This window comes from Trichomonas vaginalis, chromosome VI (assembly GCF_026262505.1).
Source record: "Trichomonas vaginalis G3 chromosome VI, whole genome shotgun sequence".
NCBI classification, from domain to species: domain Eukaryota; phylum Parabasalia; order Trichomonadida; family Trichomonadidae; genus Trichomonas; species Trichomonas vaginalis.
Window position 1 is genome coordinate 11633487 of NC_067208.1, and position 25359 is coordinate 11658845.

The 25359-nt window shown below is 31.3% G+C and overlaps 16 protein-coding genes and 1 pseudogene across 17 annotated transcripts, besides 2 other annotated features; 7 read left to right on the forward strand and 10 right to left on the reverse strand.

The window, feature by feature from the left end:
• Positions 1-1409: 1409 nt before the first annotated feature.
• Positions 1410-2593, forward strand: TVAGG3_0847800 (protein ubiquitination; the record flags this gene model as incomplete). The annotated part of the gene is made up of 1 exon (XM_001325128.1): positions 1531-2268. One exon carries the CDS (start codon positions 1531-1533, stop codon positions 2266-2268), a length of 738 nt encoding a protein of 245 aa, XP_001325163.1.
• Positions 2594-2652: 59 nt separating this feature from the next.
• Positions 2653-3362, reverse strand: TVAGG3_0847810 (leucine-rich repeats (6 copies)-containing protein; the record flags this gene model as incomplete). The annotated part of the gene is made up of 1 exon (XM_001325130.1): positions 2675-3223. One exon carries the CDS (start codon positions 3221-3223, stop codon positions 2675-2677), a length of 549 nt encoding a protein of 182 aa, XP_001325165.1.
• A 110-nt stretch (positions 3363-3472) lies between these two features.
• Positions 3473-5041, reverse strand: TVAGG3_0847820 (antigen BSP-related family; the record flags this gene model as incomplete). The annotated part of the gene is made up of 1 exon (XM_001325131.1): positions 3473-5041. The coding sequence occupies one exon, from the start codon at positions 5039-5041 to the stop codon at positions 3473-3475; it is 1569 nt and encodes a 522-aa protein (XP_001325166.1).
• Positions 5042-5382: 341 nt separating this feature from the next.
• Positions 5383-6683: a mobile genetic element.
• TVAGG3_0847840 lies at positions 5479-6603 on the forward strand (annotated as a pseudogene). The gene has a single exon. A coding segment is annotated over exon 1 (1125 nt).
• A 22-nt stretch (positions 6684-6705) lies between the features above and the next one.
• Positions 6706-8341, reverse strand: TVAGG3_0847850 (uncharacterized protein; the record flags this gene model as incomplete). Its single annotated transcript, XM_001325132.1, has 1 exon — positions 6786-8336. One exon carries the CDS (start codon positions 8334-8336, stop codon positions 6786-6788), a length of 1551 nt encoding a protein of 516 aa, XP_001325167.1.
• A 277-nt stretch (positions 8342-8618) lies between these two features.
• TVAGG3_0847860 (biological adhesion protein) lies at positions 8619-11168 on the reverse strand (the record flags this gene model as incomplete). The annotated part of the gene is made up of 1 exon (XM_001325133.1): positions 8619-11168. The coding sequence occupies one exon, from the start codon at positions 11166-11168 to the stop codon at positions 8619-8621; it is 2550 nt and encodes an 849-aa protein (XP_001325168.1).
• Positions 11169-11657: 489 nt separating this feature from the next.
• TVAGG3_0847870 (uncharacterized protein) lies at positions 11658-12987 on the forward strand (the record flags this gene model as incomplete). Its single annotated transcript, XM_001325134.1, has 1 exon — positions 11707-12951. The coding sequence occupies one exon, from the start codon at positions 11707-11709 to the stop codon at positions 12949-12951; it is 1245 nt and encodes a 414-aa protein (XP_001325169.1).
• A 49-nt stretch (positions 12988-13036) lies between these two features.
• Positions 13037-13702, reverse strand: TVAGG3_0847880 (uncharacterized protein; the record flags this gene model as incomplete). The annotated part of the gene is made up of 1 exon (XM_001325135.1): positions 13037-13702. One exon carries the CDS (start codon positions 13700-13702, stop codon positions 13037-13039), a length of 666 nt encoding a protein of 221 aa, XP_001325170.1.
• Positions 13703-13749: 47 nt separating this feature from the next.
• Positions 13750-14525, forward strand: TVAGG3_0847890 (GTPase protein; the record flags this gene model as incomplete). The annotated part of the gene is made up of 1 exon (XM_001325136.1): positions 13811-14398. One exon carries the CDS (start codon positions 13811-13813, stop codon positions 14396-14398), a length of 588 nt encoding a protein of 195 aa, XP_001325171.1.
• An 83-nt stretch (positions 14526-14608) lies between these two features.
• TVAGG3_0847900 (microtubule nucleation by interphase microtubule organizing center) lies at positions 14609-17458 on the reverse strand (the record flags this gene model as incomplete). Its single annotated transcript, XM_001325137.1, has 1 exon — positions 14920-17445. One exon carries the CDS (start codon positions 17443-17445, stop codon positions 14920-14922), a length of 2526 nt encoding a protein of 841 aa, XP_001325172.1.
• A 132-nt stretch (positions 17459-17590) lies between these two features.
• TVAGG3_0847910 (protein kinase regulator protein) lies at positions 17591-18867 on the forward strand (the record flags this gene model as incomplete). The annotated part of the gene is made up of 1 exon (XM_001325138.1): positions 17664-18332. One exon carries the CDS (start codon positions 17664-17666, stop codon positions 18330-18332), a length of 669 nt encoding a protein of 222 aa, XP_001325173.1.
• A 1728-nt stretch (positions 18868-20595) lies between these two features.
• Positions 20596-25359: part of a mobile genetic element that runs on past the window's edge.
• TVAGG3_0847930 (uncharacterized protein) lies at positions 21312-21548 on the reverse strand (the record flags this gene model as incomplete). Its single annotated transcript, XM_001325140.1, has 1 exon — positions 21312-21548. One exon carries the CDS (start codon positions 21546-21548, stop codon positions 21312-21314), a length of 237 nt encoding a protein of 78 aa, XP_001325175.1.
• On the reverse strand, positions 21596-22066 carry TVAGG3_0847940 (uncharacterized protein; the record flags this gene model as incomplete). The annotated part of the gene is made up of 1 exon (XM_001325141.1): positions 21596-22066. The coding sequence occupies one exon, from the start codon at positions 22064-22066 to the stop codon at positions 21596-21598; it is 471 nt and encodes a 156-aa protein (XP_001325176.1).
• Positions 22097-23671, reverse strand: TVAGG3_0847950 (uncharacterized protein; the record flags this gene model as incomplete). The annotated part of the gene is made up of 1 exon (XM_051249126.1): positions 22097-23671. The coding sequence occupies one exon, from the start codon at positions 23669-23671 to the stop codon at positions 22097-22099; it is 1575 nt and encodes a 524-aa protein (XP_051084601.1).
• TVAGG3_0847960 (uncharacterized protein) lies at positions 23699-24127 on the reverse strand (the record flags this gene model as incomplete). Its single annotated transcript, XM_001318172.2, has 1 exon — positions 23699-24127. One exon carries the CDS (start codon positions 24125-24127, stop codon positions 23699-23701), a length of 429 nt encoding a protein of 142 aa, XP_001318207.2.
• Positions 24191-24445, forward strand: TVAGG3_0847970 (uncharacterized protein; the record flags this gene model as incomplete). The annotated part of the gene is made up of 1 exon (XM_001325143.2): positions 24191-24445. The coding sequence occupies one exon, from the start codon at positions 24191-24193 to the stop codon at positions 24443-24445; it is 255 nt and encodes an 84-aa protein (XP_001325178.1).
• Positions 24470-25327, forward strand: TVAGG3_0847980 (uncharacterized protein; the record flags this gene model as incomplete). Its single annotated transcript, XM_001293745.2, has 1 exon — positions 24470-25327. The coding sequence occupies one exon, from the start codon at positions 24470-24472 to the stop codon at positions 25325-25327; it is 858 nt and encodes a 285-aa protein (XP_001293746.2).

Here is a 25359-nt window from a genome sequence, read left to right on the forward strand (position 1 = left end):
CTGCTACATACATTTTAGAGAAAATATCATGGACAGCTATATTCAACAACAGATTCTTCAAGTCGTATTGGCTTCTATTCAAGAAATTATTTGATGAATATCATCTTTCAAATTTAGCTTCAATTCAAGATGTTTTTAGATACTTTGTCTATAAAGAATATGGAATTCTATCAAAGGATGATAAAACAAAGTTTGATGAATTTGATTCGAAAAAATATTCACTCGATGTTCATGCAAAAAACACTATAGGCAGAGCAATTATGGACGATGATTTACAGTTATTAAAAAAGTTTACAGAAAAAGAAGGGTTCAATTTAGATGAAGGAGTAAAAAGCTATTTTTATCCATTTCCATTTGGTAATGGAGTTTCATTTCTTGAATTAAGCTGCTAATATGGATCAATTAATTGCTTTAATTATCTAAGAACAAAATTCAATTAGGGTTGTTAGTTTTATTGATTTTTCAATAAAAAACATTTCTAAAATAAGAAAATAAAACGATAAAATATTTATATTTTATATAAGGATCTTATATATTTAAAATAAATATCATTTTATTTTTTTCATTGGTGTCTGTCAAACCATAATACACTATTCAAAAATTCAATGTGTCTTGCGGTTTCAAAAGACACCTTCAAATTGAACGATAGCACAGACACTATTGAATTTTACCCATTTTATTTAGTTTTTACCCTTTTTATTTTTAAGAATTAATGACTGAAACAGCCATTTTGCTATGACCTCAATCACTTTTATTTATTATTTTAAATATTATTTAATTTTATTATTTGAATAGGCCAACTTATATTTGAGAAGCTCAATTTGAGACCACTTAATACATTGAAATATCATAAATATTGAAATATTAAAAAGTGTATTTCAAAATATTGAAATTATAAAAATTTATAATACTGAAATTGAGACAAATTAATAAATTCAATGTGTTTTTTTTGAAATAACTCTCAAATATTATTTTTTTGTTTATTTAATGATGAATAAATATGATTGCTTTAGCCAATCATAAAAACTAATTTAAGTTTAAAATAATGAAAGGATAATTTGATCGTTTTTTAAAATACAATTATTTTTGATGATTTGCAAGAATCTTTGAAAAGAATATAATATAGGTTCTATTTTTGTAAAATTTATCCAAATCATGTATTACATAAATTACGATTAAAACGATGAAAGAACCAAAAAGTGTGTTTTGTGTTTTGTTGTTGCGTGTTGGATGCGGGATCCTGTTATTTCCGAAATCGACAAAAAATTTGGAAATTTAATTTCCGAAATCGAAATTATATTAATGTTTTTAATATTCTTATATCAAAAGGATTAAAGTTCATTAAGAGAAAAACAATTCTTCTTCTTCAATCTATTGGCGCATTTATTTCTACACGCCAATAAGGAAGGGAAAATTATAAGACACCATGGTGTCTTCAAAACGCTAATTTTTGATATTTTTAACAACCCTAAATTCAATGCGATTACTAATAAATGTCTTCAATTCTCGTTTTTGGGAGGAAAACGAGAAATGATTGATCAATGCATGGTAAATAATAAACCATACATAGAGGCAATGAGATATGCCATAATTTCACATAATGTTTCATACGTCTCAATGCTAAGATTTCAGCACAAATGCGATATTCCATTAGATTGGTGTGGAGATTATAATAATATACATGCATTTTGCATTTACTTGAAATCTACATGGAATTACCAAAAATGCCTCAATTATTCACCATATTTACAGCTGCCAAATATTTTTCTTTACGAATACTTAATTGCACATGGAGCAAATATCAATTCTAGAGACAAATTTAGAATGTCAGTTCTACATTATGCCGCAGAGTCTAATTTCAAACCAACTATTGAATATCTTTTTAAAAAAGGTTCTAAAACGGATACACAAAATTTTCTCAATCAAACTCCTTTCCAGGTTGCAATGGCGAAATTAAATCTAGAATGCATAAAAGCATTTGTTTCTCATGGTGCAGATATCGATACAGAGGATTCTAATAAATGGAATCTTCTTCACTATGCAGCAAGATTTAATTCTTTTGAAATAGCAAAGTATGCGGTTTCAGAAGGAATTAATATCAATGTTCGAAGTAATGATGGCTTGACTGCTCTTCACTTGGCTGTTTCATCAAATAATTTGGAAATGGCAAAATATTTGATATCGCGTGGCATCTATGTAGATGCACATAATGCAAAAAAGGAAACTGCTCTGCATCTTGCCGTAATTAAAAATTATTTCGAAATGTAAATGACCAAGATATAAATCGTAAAAGTATTCTAATGACAGCTTGCCAACAGAATAATAAAAATATGGCAATATTGCTTATTTCATACGGCGCAAATGTAAATGAAGAGGATAATGATCGTAACACAGCACTTAATTATGCGGTCAAGTATTCTTATTTGGAATTATGCGATATCCTTATATCATTTGGCGCCGATGTAAGAAAAATAAATGAATATCGTTCACCATTCAATTTTAAAGGCTTGCAAAACTATGGAGAAATCCAAGATTTCTTAATTTCCAAACGTTACCCAGGTCCCAAAAAATAAGGAATATCAATTAAACTATCTTTTTCAAAAGTTTTAATTTCAAAATGAAAATAAAAATTATTATAAAAAAAAGTCAAGTATTTTTTTAATAAAAGAGTTATTTAAATTGATTGTGTAAGGAGAGATTCTGTTAAAGTCTCCTTCTTAATCCAACCATTCTTCTTCATGCAGCATTTAACAACGAAAATAACTATAACCGCTGTCAAAATGAGTGCACATCCAACTACAACTGATGCTATAATAATGACTTTCTTAGATGGAAGTGGCTCCTTTGTTGGCTTTGCAGTTGGTTCTGGTGTTCTTCTTGGTGAACAGGCTGATGATTCCTTTGTTGCTGGAACACCCATAAATGTTGTGCCTTGGTAATCAGATGCAACAAGAACATTAATTTGAATACCATGTGGCTCATGATTCTTAAGGGCTTCACCATTAACTGCTTGTAATCCACAGTATGTGATGTTCCTAAGTCCGATTGTTCCATTAAAAGCTAACTCATCAACGACATCAATGAATCCGCCAAACTTTATTTGCTTGAGATTGTTGGAACGGAAAAATACGCATCTTTCCATCTTAAGGATATCTCCAAATACTTGGAATGATTCCAACTTATCGCAGCTAGCAAAGGAATATCTTGTGAGGGTGTTAACCATTGCTGGAATTGTTACTTCTGTTAATCCTGAATGAGCAAATGCGCGTTGTTGGATTTCCTTCAACTGAGGTGGGAGTGTAACTGTTGATAATGCTATTGTATATCCGAAAGCATTCTGCCAGATTGCTTGGAGATGATCGTCGAAAACAACTTCAGATAAGCCTTGGCAATAGAAGAAGCAATCATTTGGAACAATCTTAAGCTTTGGTGGCAAGACAACTTTTGTTAAGCCTTTGCAGAATTTGAATGCTTATTCTCCAATATATGTTAGATTTTGGCAATTAGAGAAATCTAAAACTTGAATTGCTGAACAACCTTGGAATACTTCTTTGGAGATTGATTGTAATGAAGTTCCAAATTTGATGTCTTTGAGGGCTGCACAGCCACGGAAAGCATCATCATTAATTGTTTCAACATTTGAAATATCAATTGAAATAAGGGCTTTGCAGTTGGCGAATACATTCATAAATATGGTTGTTGCCTTCTTAGGGAAAACAATGGCTTGCAATTTACTGCATCCTTCAAAAGCATTGCCGCCAATAAGAACGAGTTCATCAGGAAGGGAAATTTCTGCAAGATTCTTTGAATAAGCAAAAGCATATGGAAGAATTGTTGTAAAAGTATTCTGAATTGTAAGCTTTATTGCAGCATTTTCTTGTGGATAGAGGTAGATTACTTGCTTATCTTTATTGCAAAGGAATTTGCCTGTATCATCATATGCAAAGTTCTTGTTTGAAGGATCAACAGAAATTTCCTTAAGTTCCTTCATTGATCCGAATGCAGCCTCTCCAATTTCTTCAACTAATGGACCAACACGGATTGAAGTGATTCCGGTGTTGAAGAATGAACGTTTTCCAATCTTCTTGATATTGTTATGAAGATTAATAGATGTCATAGCGCTGCAAACAGCAAAGATGTAGTCTGGAATCTCTGTCATTCCTGTTGGAATCTTCATACTCTTAAGAGAAATGCATCCTTCAAATGCTGCATTTTGAATTACGAAATTTTCATTGGTATCGAGACCATTGACAGTAGTGAGAAATCTGCAGCCATCGAAAGCACTGACGCAGATCTGTTGAAGCTTATCTGAGAAGGTGACAGATTTAAGTTGTGATCCGGAGAAAGCAAAGAAACTGACAACTTCAACATCAGCAAGGTTGACATTTTCAAGAGCACATCCTTGGAATGCATATTCATCTACTTTTTTGTAGTTGACTGGAAATTCAAGTGATTTCAAAGATGGTGTTTCAGCAAAGACTTGCTTTCCAAGGGTCTTAATATCACTTGGAAGTTGGCATTCTGTCAACTTTTCACAGTACATAAAGACGAAATCACCAAATTTCTTTTCAACACCTTGGACGGATTGAGTTGTATCACCATCAACCTGCTTGAAGGTTGTGAGTGATGAACAGTTTTCGAATGTATTAGAGTTAATTGTCATAAGATGGTTTCTCCAATAAAATGTTTCGAGAGCAATATCTTGTGAAAAACAATTGTATCCAATATATTCAAGTGATTCTGGAGCTGTGAATGTTGTAAGCTTTTGGCAATGAGCAAAGGCGAAGCCATAAATGTGTGTGATTGGAGCTGTAATCTCAACTGTTGTAAGTTCAGAAGCACCATCAAAAGCATGTAATGGGATATTGTTGCATGTTCCTTGAATGCTTAAGGAAGTGAAGTCCATAGTTGTTTGGAAAACTTTCTTGATATCATCGACAGTATAGTTTTCATCAGTTATGATTGTGAACTTCTTAGTTGATTGATCATAATTATATTGATTTGCGCTATATGAATGCGATATAAATAGACCAAAGATCATTTTTAAAAATTATCTTTTGATTGCAAAAATTCTTATATTTACAAAAAACGATGGTAATCCGATGATGGACCAAATTCTTGACAATGAATTGCAACTTAGATTGCCATGCGTTTTGGAAAATTGATAAAATAAAAAATATTTATTGTTTTCTCAAACAGATATGTCAAAACTATGTCAGATATCATATGGCTCAGAAAAAATATTGTCCATAAATGCATAAACAATCTGTTATTTAATTCCGAAGGTGAAAAAAAATTTCAATTATACTGAATATTATTGACTTTATTTCGGATTTTTTTTATCGATGGGTATTTATGAAAAAATGAATTAATTGAAATATATAGGGTGTCCAAAGGTGCGTTTAGCACAGCGCTCTATATGAGACTATTAAAGGAGATATATGCTGATTATAAATATATAATAAAAAATATGAATATATGTATATGATGAGTATGTTGTATTTTGGCGCCATGCCGGGATATAAAATGAATTTTGAGACAAGAGGCGGTTTCGCGGGAAATTTTGGCGGGATTTTTTTCATTTTTTTAATGAATCATAAAGAAAACATCCTCGCTCTTGCAAAAAAATGCAAAGACTGTAAAAAAATCTACGAGACATTGGTAAAATGCTTCGGTATGGATGCTCCTAGCTATTCCACTGTAACGTATCATGTTAGGATGTATCACTTCATGAACAAAAAGGCGCCCATCATAAAAATTGACAAAAATCGCCGGATCAAAGAAAAATCAAAGCAATTCTTCAAGCGCTAGATGAAGACCCAAGAGCATCACTCAGAAGGATAGAGGAGATGACAAAGATACCACGTACAACAGTCAGTTATTATCTGCACAATTATTTAAACTACAAACTAGCGTATACACGTTGGGTTCCGCACAACCTTAATTCAGTTCAAAAAAAATCTAGAGTCCAATCTTCGAAAGAGCTCCTCTCTATATTGGGTGCGTATCAATCCAAGAAGTTTCGCTTTTTAGTAACAGGGCGAGTCTTGGTTTCAATATGCAACAGAAGCCAAAATCATGTGGATCCCGAAGGATGAAAATCCGCAAACATTCCCGAAGAAAAAAATTAACACACCAATGATTATGTTGTCGGTTTTTTGGGGCGTGAATGGCATCATCGCAATTGATATTCTTCAAAAACCTAATACGATGAATGCTCAGTATCTAATTGACAATGTTCTTACTCAAATTATCAATTCTGATGAGTTTGAGAAATCCAAACAACAAAAACAAAAGTTTGCAATTCATTTTGATAATTCAAGAGTTCACAAAAGTCATAAGGTAATGAATTACTTGGTGGAAAACAATGTCAAAGTTGTTCCAAACCCAATTTATTCACCTGATATTGCACCCTCTGACTTTTATTTATTCGGCACGCTAAAAAAGAGAGCTGAAGGACGCGAATTCGCGAGTCCAGATGATCTTGAAAATTTTGTAAGAGAGCAATTTGAGCAATTTTCTCATGATGATTTAAAGCGTGTCTTTCAAGCCTGGATCGATCGCTGCGAACGCGTGATTGAATCCAATGGTGATTATATTTAAATAAACTTTATATATATGTAACTTGTTTATTTCTATTCGCAGTATTCAGGTTTGTGCTAAACACACCTTTGGACACCCTATATTATTATTTATTTATGGAGTGGAAATTCTAAAACAACAAAAATCAGAATTCCAAAATTTCTATACAAAAAGATAAATTCATTTTGGTTTAGGGAGAAACATCATTTTTTGAATCCGTAAAAAACTATAACGCCGATGGAAATCAGCGATAATAATGCCATAACAATGAGTACTGCTATATTTCCACTTGTAGTCTTATATTCTTTAAGGCCAATTACAGCTGAAGTATATCTATTAGATGTAAGTTGGTATTCGAAACATGTATATCCATCAATCACATCACACGTGAAATTGAGACCTTTACCAACAGCAAATTCGTTCATAAGTGGTGAAATTAAAATAAAACGAGTATTCAATATATCAAACTGAGAACAACTCATATCTTTGGTGCAGAAATATGGGTATTTCTTGCCAACATATTGTGAAGCATCTTCTGGCATATTATAAGGATAAAATTGATATGCAGGGGGAGTTGATATTTTATCTTCTGAAATAATTTTTGTGTAATCTACATAATTAAGGGCAGCAATTATGCTCGAATACATGATTGTATTAATTAAGGTTATGTTAGTTTGACCATATGATGTGGCATATTCGTGAATTATATAATTTTTAAGAGTGTATTCTCCATTTCTTAATACTATCCCTTTAATTTCTGTTTTGATTTGAGTAATTGTATTATTTTCAATTTTGAACAGGTTTATTTTTGAGCTATCAAATAAGTTTACATTCGCAACATATAAATGAAAAGTTGATGTGATATTTAATGTAGAACCATAGTAGACATTGGTGGTATTAATCAGATATTCGTTATCTTTGTTTGTATAGTTTACAAATTCCAAAGTTATTGAGTTATCAGTACTAGAAGAGAGATTAGCATATTCTGGAAAATCAGTAATTACTTTATTGTAACTAAAATTAAGATATAGTGTAAAAGATAAATTCAAACCTGGTCCAAAATAGAATCCCGAAGCGCCACTGATTAAAATAGTATACGGTATTTTAATATCCTGGACACCATCCATTGTGATTACTTGGTCGGAACATATGGATAGATTTTGACTTTCACTTGGTTTATAAACTAATACTTCTGAACCATGATAAATGTATGTTGCATTCATTGAACTATTTGTATCAAAATATATTTTGTTGACTGGGCCATAAAGACTAATATTTTTGAAATTGATTTGAGAAACGGAAGGGAATGAATATGTATCTGTGTCACAATATGATCTGGATAAATTAAGTGCATCATTTTTGTAGATATATGAATTTGTGAAAAATAAAGAATAATTGTCTTCAAAACTTGAGTCTGAAACGTTGAAATTAACTTTAATATCATCGAAATTCATAGTACTTTGGCTATTTGCACTACCTATGCTAATTGACATATTTGGATTCTCTGATAATGTTTCGCATTTTGAAAAAGTTAACTCCATGTTTCTTCCAATGTATAATGGATTTTTCATAAAATCTGGTATGGATTTACATAAGTGAATTGTTGCTTCTGTTTCGGATTCGTCGAATAATGATTGCAAATTTGCGAAATTGTTCTCATTAAATGTCTGGTAATCCGAAGGACATTGATTAGTGTTACCATCATAGCATAGTTTGGCAGTTTGTCTAGTTGCTACACAAAAGAATAAAAACATTTCGCTAAAAATTCGAGAAAAGTGACAAAACATTGATTTCATATTGAATTTTTTTTTCGGATAGTTTATTGTACAATTTTGTACTGATGAAGGAAATTTATCTCCTTTTTCAATGAATAAAACAATAAATTAATTGAATCCCATTCTCCATGTCTACAAGATTGAATCAATAATTGAGTAAAAAAGAAATTCAGCTTTCATTAAGCTTTTTAAAACTATATAATAGAAAATAGTTAACAACAAACAATGATTTTTATTCAAATATATAGACAATTATAAGATTCATTCTTTTGAAGAAAGTTTTATGATATCCCTGTTAAGCTGACTTATTTGGTCTTTCAGATTTTTGATTGTTGATTCGTAAGACTCAGTAATTTGCTTTTTCTCAACTTGGAATTTCTTTTCTTGAGAGTTCAAAGTAATTTCATTGACTTTCTTTTGATATTCTCGATCTGCCGAAATTTGCTCAATTGTAGCTTTTTGAGCAGCAATTACATTTTTCATTCGGCTTATCTGCGCTTTACTGTCATCACAATTATTGCTTGATTGTTTCAATTGCTCTGTAACTCTTTTGATTTCCGCAGACATATCCTTCATATGTTTGCTTTTGTCTGCTTCATGCTGATTATTTAATTCAGCAACTTCTTGTTTATGCTTTGTGCTTTCTTCATCAAGTTTATGTTCTGCATTTCTGAGATTTGAATTGAGTTCTTGATTTTGTGATTTTAATTCTGAATTTGTCTTTGTTAGATCTTGAAGATCTGATTTGAATTGATTATTTTCTGCTGTGAGCTTTTCAAGATTTGCCTTCATTTCGATGTCATCATTTTCTTTAGATGATTTAAGTGAGCAAAATGATGATTTGTATTTCTTATATTTCCTTTCTAATCTATCAATTTTAGTATGCATCTCATTTATTAATTTTTCTGTGCGCTGTTTGAATTTCTTTGGGCTTTCTTTGCCAAACAATTTATTAACCTTAAATAATTTGATTGACAATTCTTTTACTTGCCGAGAAAGAGTATCATGATCAATCTTTAAGGAATTTACTTGATTAATTAAGTATTGCCCATTATTTGATAAAATTTCATCTAATGATGTTGATTTTCCAATTACTACAATTGACAAATCAACAATAAACTTAGAAAATCGGTCTTTAACAAATTCTAACTGTTGATTCAGTGCGGACGATTCATCATTTAATATTTTAATTCTCTTGTTGTAAAACTTTGCAATTGTATTGAAAGCAGTTTGAATTTTGGAAGATGTTTGCAGATTTTCATTCCTTCCAATGAATTCAATTTTATTAGAAAGCTTTTTATCGAATCCGTTAAAACACCAGGATGAGATCGGAATTGCCTCCTTATCTTGTTTTGAAACGATGTCAGCACTTTTAGCAACTTCTGCATCAAGTTTTTCTTGATATTCCATTAATTTTTTACTGAGATTATCATTTTCCTTTACTACTTCTGTATTCCTTAAATTAAGTAAATTGATTTTCTCGTTTAATTGAGTAATTGTAATTTGGTACTCATTAATCTGCTGCTTGTAGTTATCTGCTATAGTTTGAGCCTTTTCAAGTTTGCTATTGGCTTCTTCTTCAATCTTTCTAATTGCTTTAACACCTTTCTTTTGCTTTTTGATGTTAAGAGAATGAAGAGCATCTCTTAGACTTTCTAATTCATTAAGAGTCTCTTCATGGATGGCAGATAATGACTTCAAATCATTTTCTTGCTTCAATGTATTAATTTTATAATTTTCGAATTCATTTTCTGTTATTTGGATTTTTTCAATTAATTTTTGACGTTCTTTGTTAACGTTCTCGAGTTCTGAAGACAATTCTTTGACTCTAGCATTCAGTTCCTCATATGTGGAATCATCGTTCTGTTTCAATTCATCTTTTTTAGGAGAGAAATTATTTAAGATTTCTTGCTTTATTGGTGTCTGGACTAAATTTATTTGAGTTGAATTTGAATTATTTTTAAGTCTCAAAATTTCGGTTTTCAAATTCTCGATTTTAAGGTTTAGAAGTTTAATTTGATGTTGATAATCCTCTTCTTGCAATTTCTTATCTTCTTCAGTGCTTTCTAATTTCCTTGTCAGAGACAATATTTTCGCCGAGTTAACTTCAAAATCTTTGACATTATTTTTTTGAACATCGAATTTCATTTGAAGTTGTTTGATTTCACTCTCTTTTTCTTTTAACTTTGAGCTTAGAAGTTTATATTTGCGTTTCATTTCATCATCCTTGGCCGATTGTTTTAGTTTTTCATTTTGTTGAACGGGTTTATTTTTGGGTGATTTAATAATGGTGTCTTGCTTGAAAAACTTACTGATTGAATCTATTAAATCATCAAATGAGGTGATTTCATGATCAAAATAAAACGAAATAGCTTCTAAATTTCGATGTTCCTTTGCAATAAATTCTTTAATTTGTGTGTTCAAATTTTGGTTTTCTTTTATTGCTTTATTGAAATCTTGTGATAATTTCTGCATTTCTAAATTGAATTTCTTCTTTATTTTATTAATTTCTTTTTTATAAGTTTCTTCTTTATTATGAAGCTGGAAAATCATATTTTCATTTAATTTTTTATTTGATTGTTTCAATTCATTGTTTTTTGAAATCTCGATATTTAATTTATTTTTCAATTCTATATTATCTTGTGAGATCTGTCTGATCTGTGCATATAACGATTGATTTTGATCTATAACTTCGTTAATTTTACTGCTAATTTCAATTGCATTATCGAAATTAGCCTTTTCTAGTATCTTTTGATACGAAAAGTCTTCTTCTTCGTTACACACAGGATTTTTTACTATATCATTATTCATATTAGATAAATTGCTGCTAGAAGGTCTCATTTAGTTGATTTTTATTTTTTCCTAAACGTGCCACAAACAATGATGTATTACATTTTAAATTGTATAAATATAGACTCCTCTATCTATATTATCATATTGATGAATTAAATTCTATAAATCTCATAGATTACACCATTTTTGTAAAAACTATCTTTTTTTGTTTTAGTAACAGAGAAACTAATGACAGACATATATATTGGATCGGTAATTTCGAGATTAGTTAGTGAATATTAGAATGATTTTTTTGTTATATATCATTTAATAAGCATTTATGCACAACACCTTTAAGGGTTTATGATTTCATTTTGCTGATGAATCATTATGATATCAATTTGAAGAATTTCTATGAAAATGGCATATTTTGGTATTTATATATCGGAATTTAATTTTGTATAAGGGAGTTTGTTCATGTTCATGCTTCTAATCGCAACATAAAAGATTCGAAAAATGAAATGTCAAAAAATACAACATCCGAGTAAAAATGGGAAAATCGGATTCAAGCGATCAAATGGATAACATTGGAGACACCGACTTGGCTCTTGAAGCATTTGAGCAGATGGATACCAGGAGTTTTATATATTCAGTCATCTTATTCGCTGCTTGCTGTATCATTTCGTTACTTTTTATTTGGATATCTCCGTCACCCAATTTAAATCTTGAACACAAGATAGAGACACAAAGCAACACAAAAGAAGTCAGTATTCAACTTTCAATGAAAAATTTGAAATTTTATCATCGCTCACTTACCTTTTTAGTTAAGTCAAACAACAAATTCAGAGCAATGGGAATCATTGTTACAGGCTTTGTGAAGCTGAAAAAGAACAATTTAGTCATTCGTGAATTTACGATCGAAAACCTTCCTCTTAAACTATTTAACAATAAGTATTCACAAGTATTTTCAACAGGAAAGTTCAGTGTTGATGAAATTGGCGGATATATTAACTTCATTTCAAAAGATCAGCCAATTCAAGCTTTAGAATACACCTGGCAACTGGAGAATTCATCATTCATTTTCTTCCACTTACTACTCAAATCTGTCATTTGCATAATCATTACTCTTATGCTCTTTAAATTCATCAGAAAAGTTGATAAACTTGAGAGCGAACCGACTTACATACAAGCATTAACACATAGATTATCATATGTTTTTGCTTTTTGCTTCTTACCGATCCCAGAAATTTGCTATTTCATGAACATTCGAGGATTCCAAACTTTAATTTCTAGTTTCGAATTTGTTTCAGTGATAACATTGATTTCATACATGGTTATTTCAGCATGGGACCTTTCTGTTCATAATGCTGATAGCGAACCTCAATTTATTGAAAAATTATTTGCATTAGCGATTTTTCTGATTGTTGTATTACTTCTCCCTCAAACATTTAAGATAGGATATGGAGAAATACAAAATTTCTTGGAGAATTGGCTCGGTATTTTTACAATTTTGGTAATTGTTTTCTCATTAACGATTATTCCTGATAGAATCAAGAAGCAAGCACCAGAACATAAAGTATCGATAGTTCATATAGCTTATACATTGATCCCAACCTTAGTTTACGCGTATTTCAAATCTACCAATCAGAAAAGAATCTCTATATGCGGATTATTGTTATTTATTTACACTGCCATTGCATTTTCTTTTATTTTGTTGCTCCATTGGCCGGAGGAAGCTTCAGAATATGTTACAACTTACATTACTATTCCAAAGGATTCATTCCCATCAAAACAAGATTCAGTGAAACGCAGAAAAGCTTAACTTATATATATTTGTGTTTTATTAAACTTTTTATTTGATAATAACAAAAAAAAATTTTTTTAATAGACATGAAAACAAACATATTTTATTTGAGAGATTTGATTGTTTGAATCTCTTCTTCTGCAATGGCAATACATTTTTGAATAGATAAAACTTTTTCTCTAAGAGATTCATTATGACTTCGAAGAGATATAATTTGTGGTGCATCTGTTTCTACTTTCTCTTCATGAACAATAAGCGGGTCGTCAAATACTTTGAATAATTTGTTTAGTTGATCATTTAATTGTCTTTGTTTTTCAAACAAATCAGATCTCTGACGCATTGTAGCTTCTAAGTCTGTAACTTCTTGCTGACGTCTTTCTATATGATGATTTATTTCGTTTAATTGCCTTTTCAACTGTTCATTTTCTTTTTCTATTTCTTGAGTTTCTGTTTTTAGTTGATCTAGTCTCTGTTCTTGCACTATAAGCCTTTGCAACGCTTGAACTTCTGTAGGAGCAGTTTCTTTTTCTGCAGTAATATCAATTAAGGCTCTATCTATAAAACAACCGAAAACTGGATCTGATGCCGCAATTTTTTCTAACATTTCGACAAAAATCTTGATTCTTTCTTCACTACCTCGTTTTGAATTTCTTGCTCTTTCTCGAAGATTTCTTTCGAGCCATAGTTCAAGTTCGATATGAGATACTTTATCTTTTGGTGTTGTTTGATCCTTAAATAATGCTTTATAGCCAGTTTCACGTGATTGCATAGAAAAATTGTTTTTTCAAAAAGTGACAATCTCTACTGATATCCAAAAATTATTCCGCCATTAAAAAAATTTTTTAGTGACGATGAATTACGGTTTCGATAGTAAAAAATGACTACGAGCTCAACACCAACAGTTAAAGTTATATTTGTAGGAAGTAGCTCAGTAGGTAAAACATGTTTAATAGGCGCTCTTTTCCATCAAGATTTCAATCCACAACCTGTTCCAACTGTTGCACCAGCATTTAACGTTGTAGACATAACACAGAAATCTGGTCGAATGATTACGCTTCAAGTATGGGATACTGCTGGCCAGGAAAGATATTCAGCAGTTAATCTTTTGTTTTACAGAGATGCAGACGTTGCTTGTGTTTGTTATGATCCAGGTAATCCTGAATTTAAAGAATCCGTTCCTGCTTGGATCAAAAGTGTTTTAGAAGAAGTTCCAACTTGCAAATTGTTTTTAATTCTTACAAAATTAGATTTATACGATGAACAGAAGATTTCTGAATTTAAAGCTGATGCAAATTTATTCAAAGAAAAATTCAATATCGAAGAGATATTTTACACTTCGGCTGCTGCAAAAACGGGATTTGAAAATTTGCTACAAGCTGCTGCAGATACTGCAAATATTGCTCCCGTAATGAATGCTGTAGCATTAGATGCACCTCCACAGGAGCCGAAGAAAGGATGTTGCTAAGTAATTCACATTTTACAAATATCAACGCATTTGAAGCTTCAATGTTTGTATATGTATATACATTCCATGCATAGTGTTAATTCTTGATTTCTTTTCTATAGAAATTTAAAGATTAGATTTGTATTTACATTATTTTTTTATTGATACGCTAACTTTAGAATCTACTTAACAGCTCAATATTTTATTAATTTTTGTGTTATTCCATAGAGTCGATTTACAAAGTTTTATAAGATCATTCTAATTTGAGTATCTGTTTTATATATTTGTCTTAATATTCTTTGCCTTTAATTATAATTTCTGTCATACTATAGAATTGTAAGCTTTAATGCTAATGCATAAGTAGAAAAAGAATATTTAATCATATCGAATCATTTGTATAAGGAGAAATATATGATTTCATAAGATCATTCTTGCTTTATTTTCTATGTAGATTTAAAAGCATTCCTAAGAACAATAGATAAAGGAAAAATTTCAATAAACAAAAAGAACATTTAATTAATAAACAAAATTATGTAAAAAGCTTAAAGGATATTGATACAGATTCTTCTCAATCTCATTTCTAAGAATTGCATCTCTTGAACTTTTTCATCTTGAATTAAGATGTAAAACTTTCTTAAAAGAGCAACAAAGTCTTCATAAAGCTTCGAAAGACGATTACTGATATCAGCAAATGATTCTTGCTGTTTCTGTATGAAAGGATGATCTTTCTTTGTCCATCTTTTCTTCTTTTGAGAGTATTTGATAACTGCTTGGTAGCTTCCTTCTATTTCAGCCATTAAATCATGGAAAATTGAAACATATTCAACAATTGAATTTACAATTTTCAATATATTAAAATGTTTCTGTGTTTGGAAGCTATTTTCGCAGATATAATCAAGATAATCTGTATGTAACTTCAGCATATCATCAAAATCTTCTGAACTTTTCATTTTCGTAGTCATTTTTGTGAAATTGCACATAATTATGTCTGTGCATAAATATTCGACTAAACTTGTTACTGTTGCAAGCATAAATTGTCTTGTTGCGTTCATCAAGCGATAAGTTGAATGTTCGAATCCAATTAATTCTAATAATTCAAGTTTTCTTGAATTATGCCAATCGTTGCCTAATCTAAACTCAGAAACTTTAAGTTTCCAGATGAAATCACTCACAGAGTAATATCTACGCAATACTTCTTGAGTTAAGAAGATATCAATTGGCGCATTTGTCAAATAAACCAATTTAACTTCATCAACTGTTGGCTGTTGTGTCCATTTCTCTTTGAGATCAACTCTGTCATGCAATGGCTCCCTTGTAATTGGATTTATGTAAGTTGTTGCCATTGGAGTTGAATCCTTCATTGCGTGGACGAATAAAGCAGCTGCATCTCCATCTTCTGCTTCATCAAAGTTTGTGAACAAAGCTTTTGCGAAATCTCCGCGACCAAAAAGAATAAAATCAACAAGAGTTCGTAAATGACCTGGAATCCAGACAATATCTAATGTCATGTAACGCATTGAGTTAACAGCATCTTTATAGAATAAAGGAACCATCGATAATTCAAAAGGAGGACCAACCCATTCGTTATTAATTTCTTCTTTTGATTTTTGTGAAGTAAAATTAATGGCAAATGGTGCTGTCGACCCGAAATTGTCTACATACTTCATGCAACTATCTTTGTACTTGATAACAAAGTTCCTTGCGCGTCCGGCATTTAAAATCTTTCTAATTATGCTGTTTTCGTTGAGAAAAACAGGAATTTTCTCTTGGACACGTGTATATTTGTTCGACCACCAATCCTGTGAACTTAATTTCCCGGAATGTTTAGTTACAAAAAATTCATTTTCTGGATCTTTCAAAACTCCGAAAACTGTCCAATCTCTGATGTAAACAAGTAGACTTTCAATGCCTGCATCTATCAATTGTGATCCAAATGATAGAATTTGCGGACTTCCGTGTTTTTGACAATAAGAAATTGTATTTAAAAGAGAAGGACGGAATTTTGAAGAAATTGCATAGCAAATGATAGCAAGAGCTTGAAGTTTCTCAAATATGGTACCTGTAAGTTGTGTTTCTAATGAAAGTAATGATGTTTTGTTTGTATCAATATTTTCAATTTGTTCAACTATTGGTTTAAACTCTTTTTCAATGACATCGAGCATATTTCGTCCGATACTACCTGTAAATGATTCGTTTGATGTTCTGATTTGGTTAACTATCTTAATTATTCTTGAAACATAATTTAATGAGGAATTTTGATGAGGAATTGTATATTTTTCGCATGTAATCTTGCCATCATCATTTGTTAGTAAGATTTTGCTTTCATCGCCTAAAAGAAGTTTCTTTAATTCCTGAACTAAAATCATGTCAGGAATTGGCTCTTTAATATGAACAATTGTCTTTCTAATTGTATTTGGTTTGATTGTGGAGACAATATGTAAGTTAGATGATGATAAAGAGTTTAATAAATCAAAAATTGCAAGTTTTTGATCGCCGAAAACTTTCTTCATTTGAGACAAGCTGTGTATGTAGTCTGGACTAATAGAATTTTTCCATTTCTTAGCCCAATAATCAAAGTTTTGTGGTTTTTTATTTATTGTTTGACTATTTATCAAAAAATATGAAGTTGTACGTGCATCATCGATTATATCTGGATCGTATGTTTCTAATATATTTGAGGCAAGTGAATCTAATAAATTTTGAAAATCAGTAGGAAGAATTTTTAAACGTGCATCGGAATTCGAATTGCTTGTTGTTAAAGAATTGTCTTGTTTTTGGTGTTTAGTTTTGTATTTTGAAGTTAAATTTGTATTATTTTGCTCAGATTTGGTAGATTGGAAATTAAATTCTGGTTTCTCTTGATCAATTTGTTCAATTTCGTTTTGATGTGTTCGCTTATGATGAATTATTATGTTGTAAACGTCATTTTCGTTTGGCGCGTCTTGATATATTTTTGTATTTATTGATTCCGTCACAAATGGGCTATTTTGCTTAATAGAAATGCGGACATTTGTTTCGCTTCGAGTAGATTTTGTTCGCCTTTCAGATTCATCTCTACTCTGCTTCATTAAAATTTCGTTTAAAAAATATGAATAAATCTTTTTAAAATTTTGAGTTTCTATATCTAATCTAAATATTAATATTATTCTTCAATATTCTCAATATCAACCAATCACTTTCAAAAATTTGCCACAATAAACAACCAAGAATGTTGTAAATTATAGTGTATAATACAACATTATTAAATCATAAGCTGAAGTGACATGATAAATTATTTATTTTTTCAATGACGATATCGCGGCAATTAATTAGTGACTCAAACAAATCAAACAAACACACATTTATATCAGATACAGATAGTTCTGATGGATCTGATAAGGATGGACTCAGCTGGATTGACAATTTCCTTTGCCAACCCGGTTCCGAATGGTTTTGTCAGATACCAGAAGCATATTTGAACGATGGATTCAATTTATACGGTCTCGAATCAAGCGAATGTCATGGAAAACTCGCATATAAGCAACTATTAGGAGGGACTGATTCAAGTGATTCATTCGATTCGGATAGTGAAGATGAAATCGAGAAGGAAACTGAACATCTTTATGGTTTAATTCATGCCCGATTTATTTTCTCTGAAGAAGGCCTTTTTCAGATGATCAAAAAATTCAGAGAAGGCGTTTTCGGATTATGCCCTCGACTTTCTTGCAATGGAACTCATCTTCTTCCAATAGGACTTAATGATAAGCCAAATAAATCAAACGTTAAATTATATTGCTTCAAATGTCAACAACTTTATAATCCTGATGCCGTTCATGAGATGATTGATGGAGCATACTTTACTCGTAGCTTTCCGCAATATCTTTTAATGGAGCTATCATTGCTCGAAAAGGATTCAAATGAAAATAGTCTATTAACAAGCGAATCAATGTCAACAACAAGAAACGGATTTAAGTAGCATTCAATACTTTTTAACTTATATATAGGCTTTATGCCTGAAGTAATTTTGACTCGTTATCAATTGGGTTCGGTTTGGATCATTTTATATTTTTGTTTGTTTGAATATTTTTGTACTATTTGGAAATAAAAAGTAGTTTGTTTTTGTATTTTATTATTTTGAAATCTTCGTTGTAGTTTCTCAAATCCTCAGAAGAATCTGGAGTATTTAGAGTTTCTCAGGGATTTCATCCTTCATGACCAAGTCCAAAACTTGAGAAATGAGAAAAAATCTCTGAAAAGGAACATTTCAAAGAGACTTTTTGAATGAGATGAATGCAATGCAAATCTAAGATGTTTGGACCGCTGAGCCATCATAATTTTTAACAAATTGTTTATTTTGTTTTGTTTGGTTTAATTTGAACGTTGTAATTTAAATAAAATTACTGAGATTAATGCCACAATTGTAATTTTCATACAAAAATTGCATTTGCGAATACTAAAACAATAGTAGTAGGATATGATGGGTTTAGTGACTTTTTTTGTTACATCTATATATAGACGATGCATTAAAATATATTTATTTATAAACCATTAAAAAATTAAAGTTATTTTTAAAATAATTTATTTTTTTATTCTTACATAAATGACCCAACAAGTAAAACCAGATAAAATAGATTATCGAATTTTAGAGGATGGTGTTCCTGTTTATATTCAAAGATTTAAAGGGAAGCAATATTATAGAATTGTTAATCCTGAATACATAAAACATTTATTTAAAAAGGAAGACTGTGAATTATTAAATGAATATGAAACCAATAAATCAAAACTGAGATATAAATATATTGGAAGTGATGAAAGGTGTAAAGATAAAGATAAAGTTTATACAGTTTCATATAATGAATGGAAAACCAATAAGATAAGAAAACATTTAGGAGATTATGGGAAATGTTCTGAATTCTTTAAATCTAGTATGTATGAGAGAGTAAAAGAAATTAGAAATAATTATTTTCATGAATGAAAGATTCACTACCATAATGAAATATGAAATAAAAAATTTTTAAAAAATAAACTTTAAAAATTCATGTCTTACATTTTTGAATAACTGATGGTGTCACTACGTCACCATGTCACCAGGTTAATTAACTTCTCTTAAAAATGATGACAACATGACATTTTGACAACATAGGTACGAAAGGAGGAAGGCATTTATTTTTTTAATTCGTAAGAAATGAGCGAATCAATTCTCACCCAGGTTAATATTAAACCTATTGTTTTTGCATTTGATGGTAAATTAATCGAAAATTCAAAAATTTGGGAATTAATTCCGGATAAATGGTTTAAACAACAAAACCACCTCACTAAAGTTCTTTGTAGATTAATGATTAAAACTGAGGAAAAAGAAATTTGATGAGTTCAACATTGAACTTTAAGAAACTAATGATTATTTGAATTTATGAAATCAATTATTTGATTCATTCTTTCTTCAATCTCTTCTATTCTTTTTGTTAAATCATCTATTTTCATTAATGAGGTGATTCTTGATTGAGGAATAGATTTCAAACTAACCACTCCTTTTATTTTTGAAATTTTGAATCCATCAACTTTAAACATTTTATTCAATTTACATGTTGTCAATTCTTCAAATAATTTTTTATTATTAGCATAATAGTCATTAAATTCTTCAACAGATGAAAAAATTTTTATTTCAGTAATTGGTTTAACAATGTTTATTTTTTGTTGAACATTTTCACTTTTATTTATTTCTTCCTCCTCTGTTTCATTTATTTTTAAAATCGGTTTCATTTATCATTAAATAAAAATTAGAATATAAGTGATGAAATATATTTTTTTAATTAATATTAAATCAGAAATGGCGGCAGGATTCTTTAAAAAATTATGGGATGGAATTAAGAAAGCTGCGGGTTGGGTTCATAAAAAGATTATTAAACCCATTGCAAACTTTTTGGCACCAGTAGCGAAAACGGCAGGAACTATCATAGGTGGAGTATTAGGTACTAAAGCAGGTAATCCGGCGATGGGAGCACAAGCAGGTAACGCAATTGGTGGAATAGCTGAAGGAATACTTAATAAAATAGGAGGTAGATAGTGGAAAAATAAATATGAGAACCTATGGATCATCTCGCTGCTTAGCGGCTTAAAATTATTTTTATCTTAGTATCGGTTGTAGTCTTTGATAAACTTTTTCTCCTTTATTTAAAACTTCTCTTATTGGGGCAGCTTTTGGCGTTATTGATTCAGCAACGTCACTAATTGCTTCTTTAAGTTAGTATACCTAAGTCGTGTACAGAGGCACTGCGCGCCTCCATACATCACTTAGCTGTTTTGACACTTTACGAAACCGTTAACGTATATTTTACAACACAAACGACAACACTAACTTAACCTTAAATATTTACACAGCCACCAACCACTTCACCTCACTAATGTTTTCACAAACGACTTCACTAATGTAAAAATAAACGTTCTCACTAACATTCCCACTAATGTTCTCACTTACAAAAGTATTGCAACTCCTCCCATTGCTGTGCTTCACACAATAGTTCATATTCTTCAGTATCGCTGCTGTCGCTCCAATCGTCAGAGTCAAAATCACTGTCAAAATAAATGTTAGTAAGTTTTGACAAAGCTAATGAAACACGTTTACCGTTTGTATCGTATGCTTGTATAAACTTTCCATTCTTCATTCCTTCATAAACGCTCAAACTAACTTTACCCTTTCTCCCTCGTATCTGATAGAATGTATTTTCACGAGGAACGAAGAACAAATTCTTGAACTCATGACCGTTGTAGTTTGTTATCTCAATAGTTTTCGTCATTTATATAAAAATAAAATAAAAATAAAATAAAAATAAAATAAAAATAAAATAAAAAATAAATGATATCACCACCCTCACACGTATGAAAACATAGCACAAAAATAAATTTAGGTGAAGTGGTGAGATCTCACCTCTTTTTTCACCCTGTTGAATTCATTGCTTTATAACTCTCTTCCTTTCTCCAACTCTTCTAACTTCTTCTTAAGTTCAGCAATGTTGTCCTCATGAAGTTTAATCTTTCTCAAAATTCCTTCTCTATCTAATGGTTGCTTTATCTTTCTAAACTGAACTCTACCATCCTTCATAGTATGAATGTAAAAACCTTCTGGAATAGTTCCTGATTTAATGTATTCTACCAAAAACTTTTGTTTCATTGCTTCAGTGACTTTATTTGTCATTTCAATCAAATAAAAATTTTAATATTAAATAAAAATAACGTTATTTTTCAGTAAGGAAACGCAGGAGTTTTACGATTTATTTGAGGAGTAGGTTCTGGTTTAAATGTTGGAGTCGGTTTAGGAGTTGACTTTTGAACAGGAGTTTGTACTTCCATAGGTTCAGGAGTCATTGAAGGTGTTGTTTGTGAAGGTGTTGGTTTTGACGTTGGTTTTGGCGAAGGTGTTGGAGTTTGTTTAACTTCAGCTACTTCAGTATTATTTACAACATTTGCTTTATTTCTTTTCAACATCATAACTGCTCCTGCTGTAGCTAGCAAACCTAGTGGGAGACCATATTTTATATAAGGACTTGACCAAATGCTATTTTTGACAGGAGCTGGTGGAACACCTAACCTTGGTGAGACTGCTCTTTGCCATTGTGCAGCTCGTAAGAAATATTCAATAGGTGCTCCATAATCGTTTGGTAAAGTTTGTTTCATAGATGGTGAAGGTTCACGAGAGCTTGATGAAGAACTCATTTATAAGCTTTAAAAATAAACGTTCATCCTTTATTCCTCACTGTCGTCAGTTGCTAAGTTATAGTCGTCAAGTCTTATTATTGGTATGCCTGACTGTCTTACTTGTATTGCAAAGCAACAATCCCTCATAAATCCAATAAGTGGCTTTGGTACGTTTTCAGTTGCTAGTTCAATAGGTCCTTTAACAGACAATTTGTATGTTATTGGAGCAGTAGATGTTTGACCTTGCTGGAAGCAAAAGTCCACTTCAGTTGGAAAACCACATAAGAAATGTGTGTTGTCATAGCTATCCCATTTATGTTCCACACTACCATCATCCACCAATGACCTCATAACATCTTCATTAAATCCAATCATATCATTGTTTGTATTGCAGGCGTTCGCAACCATTTCATAAAATACAGGTCCATATGATTTTTCGGGTTCTGCAGGCATATTTCCATAAGCTCCCATGGAAAGCTGAAGATATTTAAACTTAGGGTTCTCAAAATTAACATAATAGTTGTCTTTCTTTCTAAATAGTGCCCAAATACTTTTAACATTAATAGGCGTATAAGCTGCTGTAAATGTTGCACTTGAACTATCTGTATTCTTTGAGAATGAACCGTCCATAGGAATCCAATCCATAACTTTAACAGGAAAACATAAAGCCTCGTTTGTATAATGTTCTACAAGTTCTGTATAAATGTTAGGGTCTAAAGAGAATGACTTTGGATGAATGAAACATTCATTAAAATCCATCTTTGTTCGAAATAGTTGCTGGGTTACAGTTGTAATAGTAACTGTTCCACTAGCTTCTACTGACTTCGTTATCATAGTGAATGGTTCATTCCATGGAACAAATTTATTTGTCGGTGGATTTGAATCTGAAGCAAATGCAACTTTAAGAGTTGGATTGAAAGCAATGATATCATTTACAGATATAGATGTGCATTGTAAGGCGTCGCTACTGAACTTTACTTTAAGCTGAATGTTTCCTGCAAAAGCTGGAATAAATCGAATAGCTTCTAATGGAAGGAATCTTCTAACAGGAATTCTTAAACGAAGCTTAAAATCAAATGATTTTCCTGCTGTAATTGGACCACTAACAATTTGTCCTGTTCTGCATGTTCCCGAATGACTCCATACATCTTCATGTCGAGTCTTTGAGAAAACATCTACTTTCTTTATTTGTTCGGTAGTTTGTGAGTTTGAAGTTATATATGCTTCTTCTCTTGCGTTGTCTTGAGAATATACGATACGACCATTTGCAAGGATTTGATATCCAGCAACTGCATAGAAAGCGTCATCGAAACCAATCCAAAATCCTGGTGGGTTTGTTTTATTGGAACCTGAACCAATTTCTTTATCTACAATAAATTGACCTTCCATTTTATACGTAATGAATGTATTGTAAAGGTCCAACATATTTTCACCAGGAGGTGAGAGATTGAATGTTACCCATGTGTTATCTTTAGCAGTTCCAGGTTGTGATGGAATCTTTGCGTCAGAATATTTTCTATTAGTGTCACCAATTTGAACTGCATTGTCTATGATATCGAAATATGAGCGAATCTGATGAATATGCTCTGCTGGAGTAAATTCGTTTAGCTGTTCGTTCTGCATGTATTTACTTCAGATAAAAATATCTATTTACTTCATTATTCTCACTCTTCTTCTTGGCATTCGTGGTGGAAGTTGTTTCTTGACATTTTCAATGAACTGTACATTCTCTTTTCTCTCAACTTCTTTCACTGGTGGGTCAGGGTTCTTTGACTCGGTTTGTTTTTCAATGAAATTCACGAACTTTGCAATAAGCTCTTGGTTCGTTATTGAAAGTACATCTGGCTTCTTTTCTTCTGGTTCTTTTGGTGGCTCAGTTTGAACAGAAGGTTTTATATGGGCTTCACCCTCGGTGCCATGCACCTTAATGTTGTCGCTCTCTGCATTCGCTAATGGAACCTTTCTTTTTCTTACGTATATTTTACCATCTTTACTCTGACTTACGTAATAGAAAGGATGTTGTATTCCTCTTGCGTCATTTAATATAATAGACTCTCGCTCTGATTTTGACAAGCTCATTTTACATCGGTTAAAGTTTTAAGTTAGATTTTTATCCGCAGTCAAATGACTCAGACAAGTCATATGGACAAGACCCAAGGGGTCATAGATGTTGAAGCATTGAAGAAAGAAATTCGTGAGAAAATTTTATCCGAACTGAAGGAACAAAAACAAGAACAAAAGCCAGAGAAACCAAAGAGAAAGTTAAGTGAAAAACAACTTGCTGCATTAGCTGCTGGAAGACAAAAGAACCCACGTTTGCTGGCGAAGAAAGCTAGAGAAGAAGCAAAAGCAAAGGAAGAACAAAAAGCTAAAGAAGCTGAAGTGAAGAAAGAGTAAATGGTTTATTTTTATCCGAATTAAATGTATAGACAAATACCTTTATCTGTTGCATTCAGTAGTGAAAACCCTGACGTCAAAATAAAGGGGAACAGAGTAACGTTTAAGTTTCCAACAGACTGGATTGTGAACATAAATGAAGAGAAGTACATTGGCATAACATCTATGTATATAACACGTGCTTTCAGAAAGGTTGACTTTATACTTCAAGTCGAGATAGAAAATGACGAACAGTCTTTAAGCGCCCAAAACATTCACATATACAAATACTTTAAAGACGATACAACATTGTTGCAATGTATGATTTCATTTAATGAGATGTTCGAGAAAAAGTTCAACATTGAAGTACAAACTTTACAGCCTTTACGTGAGTTTCTTGCACAACTGAAAGAAGAAGGAAGTCAGCCACAACTTATAGACTTTCATTATGAATTTAATGAAAATGAAGATGAAACACATGACTGTCAGTTTGTTATATATTCACCATTCAATGAAGTAGCTAAAGAGAAAGAAAATCCATTACGTATAAGGTTTCAAATCTCTGAACCCAATGAAGACTTCAAGAATGTTTTCAATTATGATGCAATGCTTCCGAGGAAAAATGAATTTTCAAAGATTGTAACACCTGGCATTTGGGATAGAAAGCAAGCTATATTATATTCAAACTTAAGTAAGGGAGTTGAAAATGAGTTCATTGGTCATACAAGAAATTCACCATTACCAAATCCTAAATACTATAAATTAACTGGCTTCAATCGTGAGTTTTGGATAGACATGTTCTCCACTCATGACCATAACTGCCCAGTGTTCTTACCTCCAGATGGGAAGGACTGTCTCTACATTGAAGCACAACTCTTAAACTCTACCATCGCAGTATTGTAAATGACCACATGGGCTTCGCCCTTGCCGCTAGC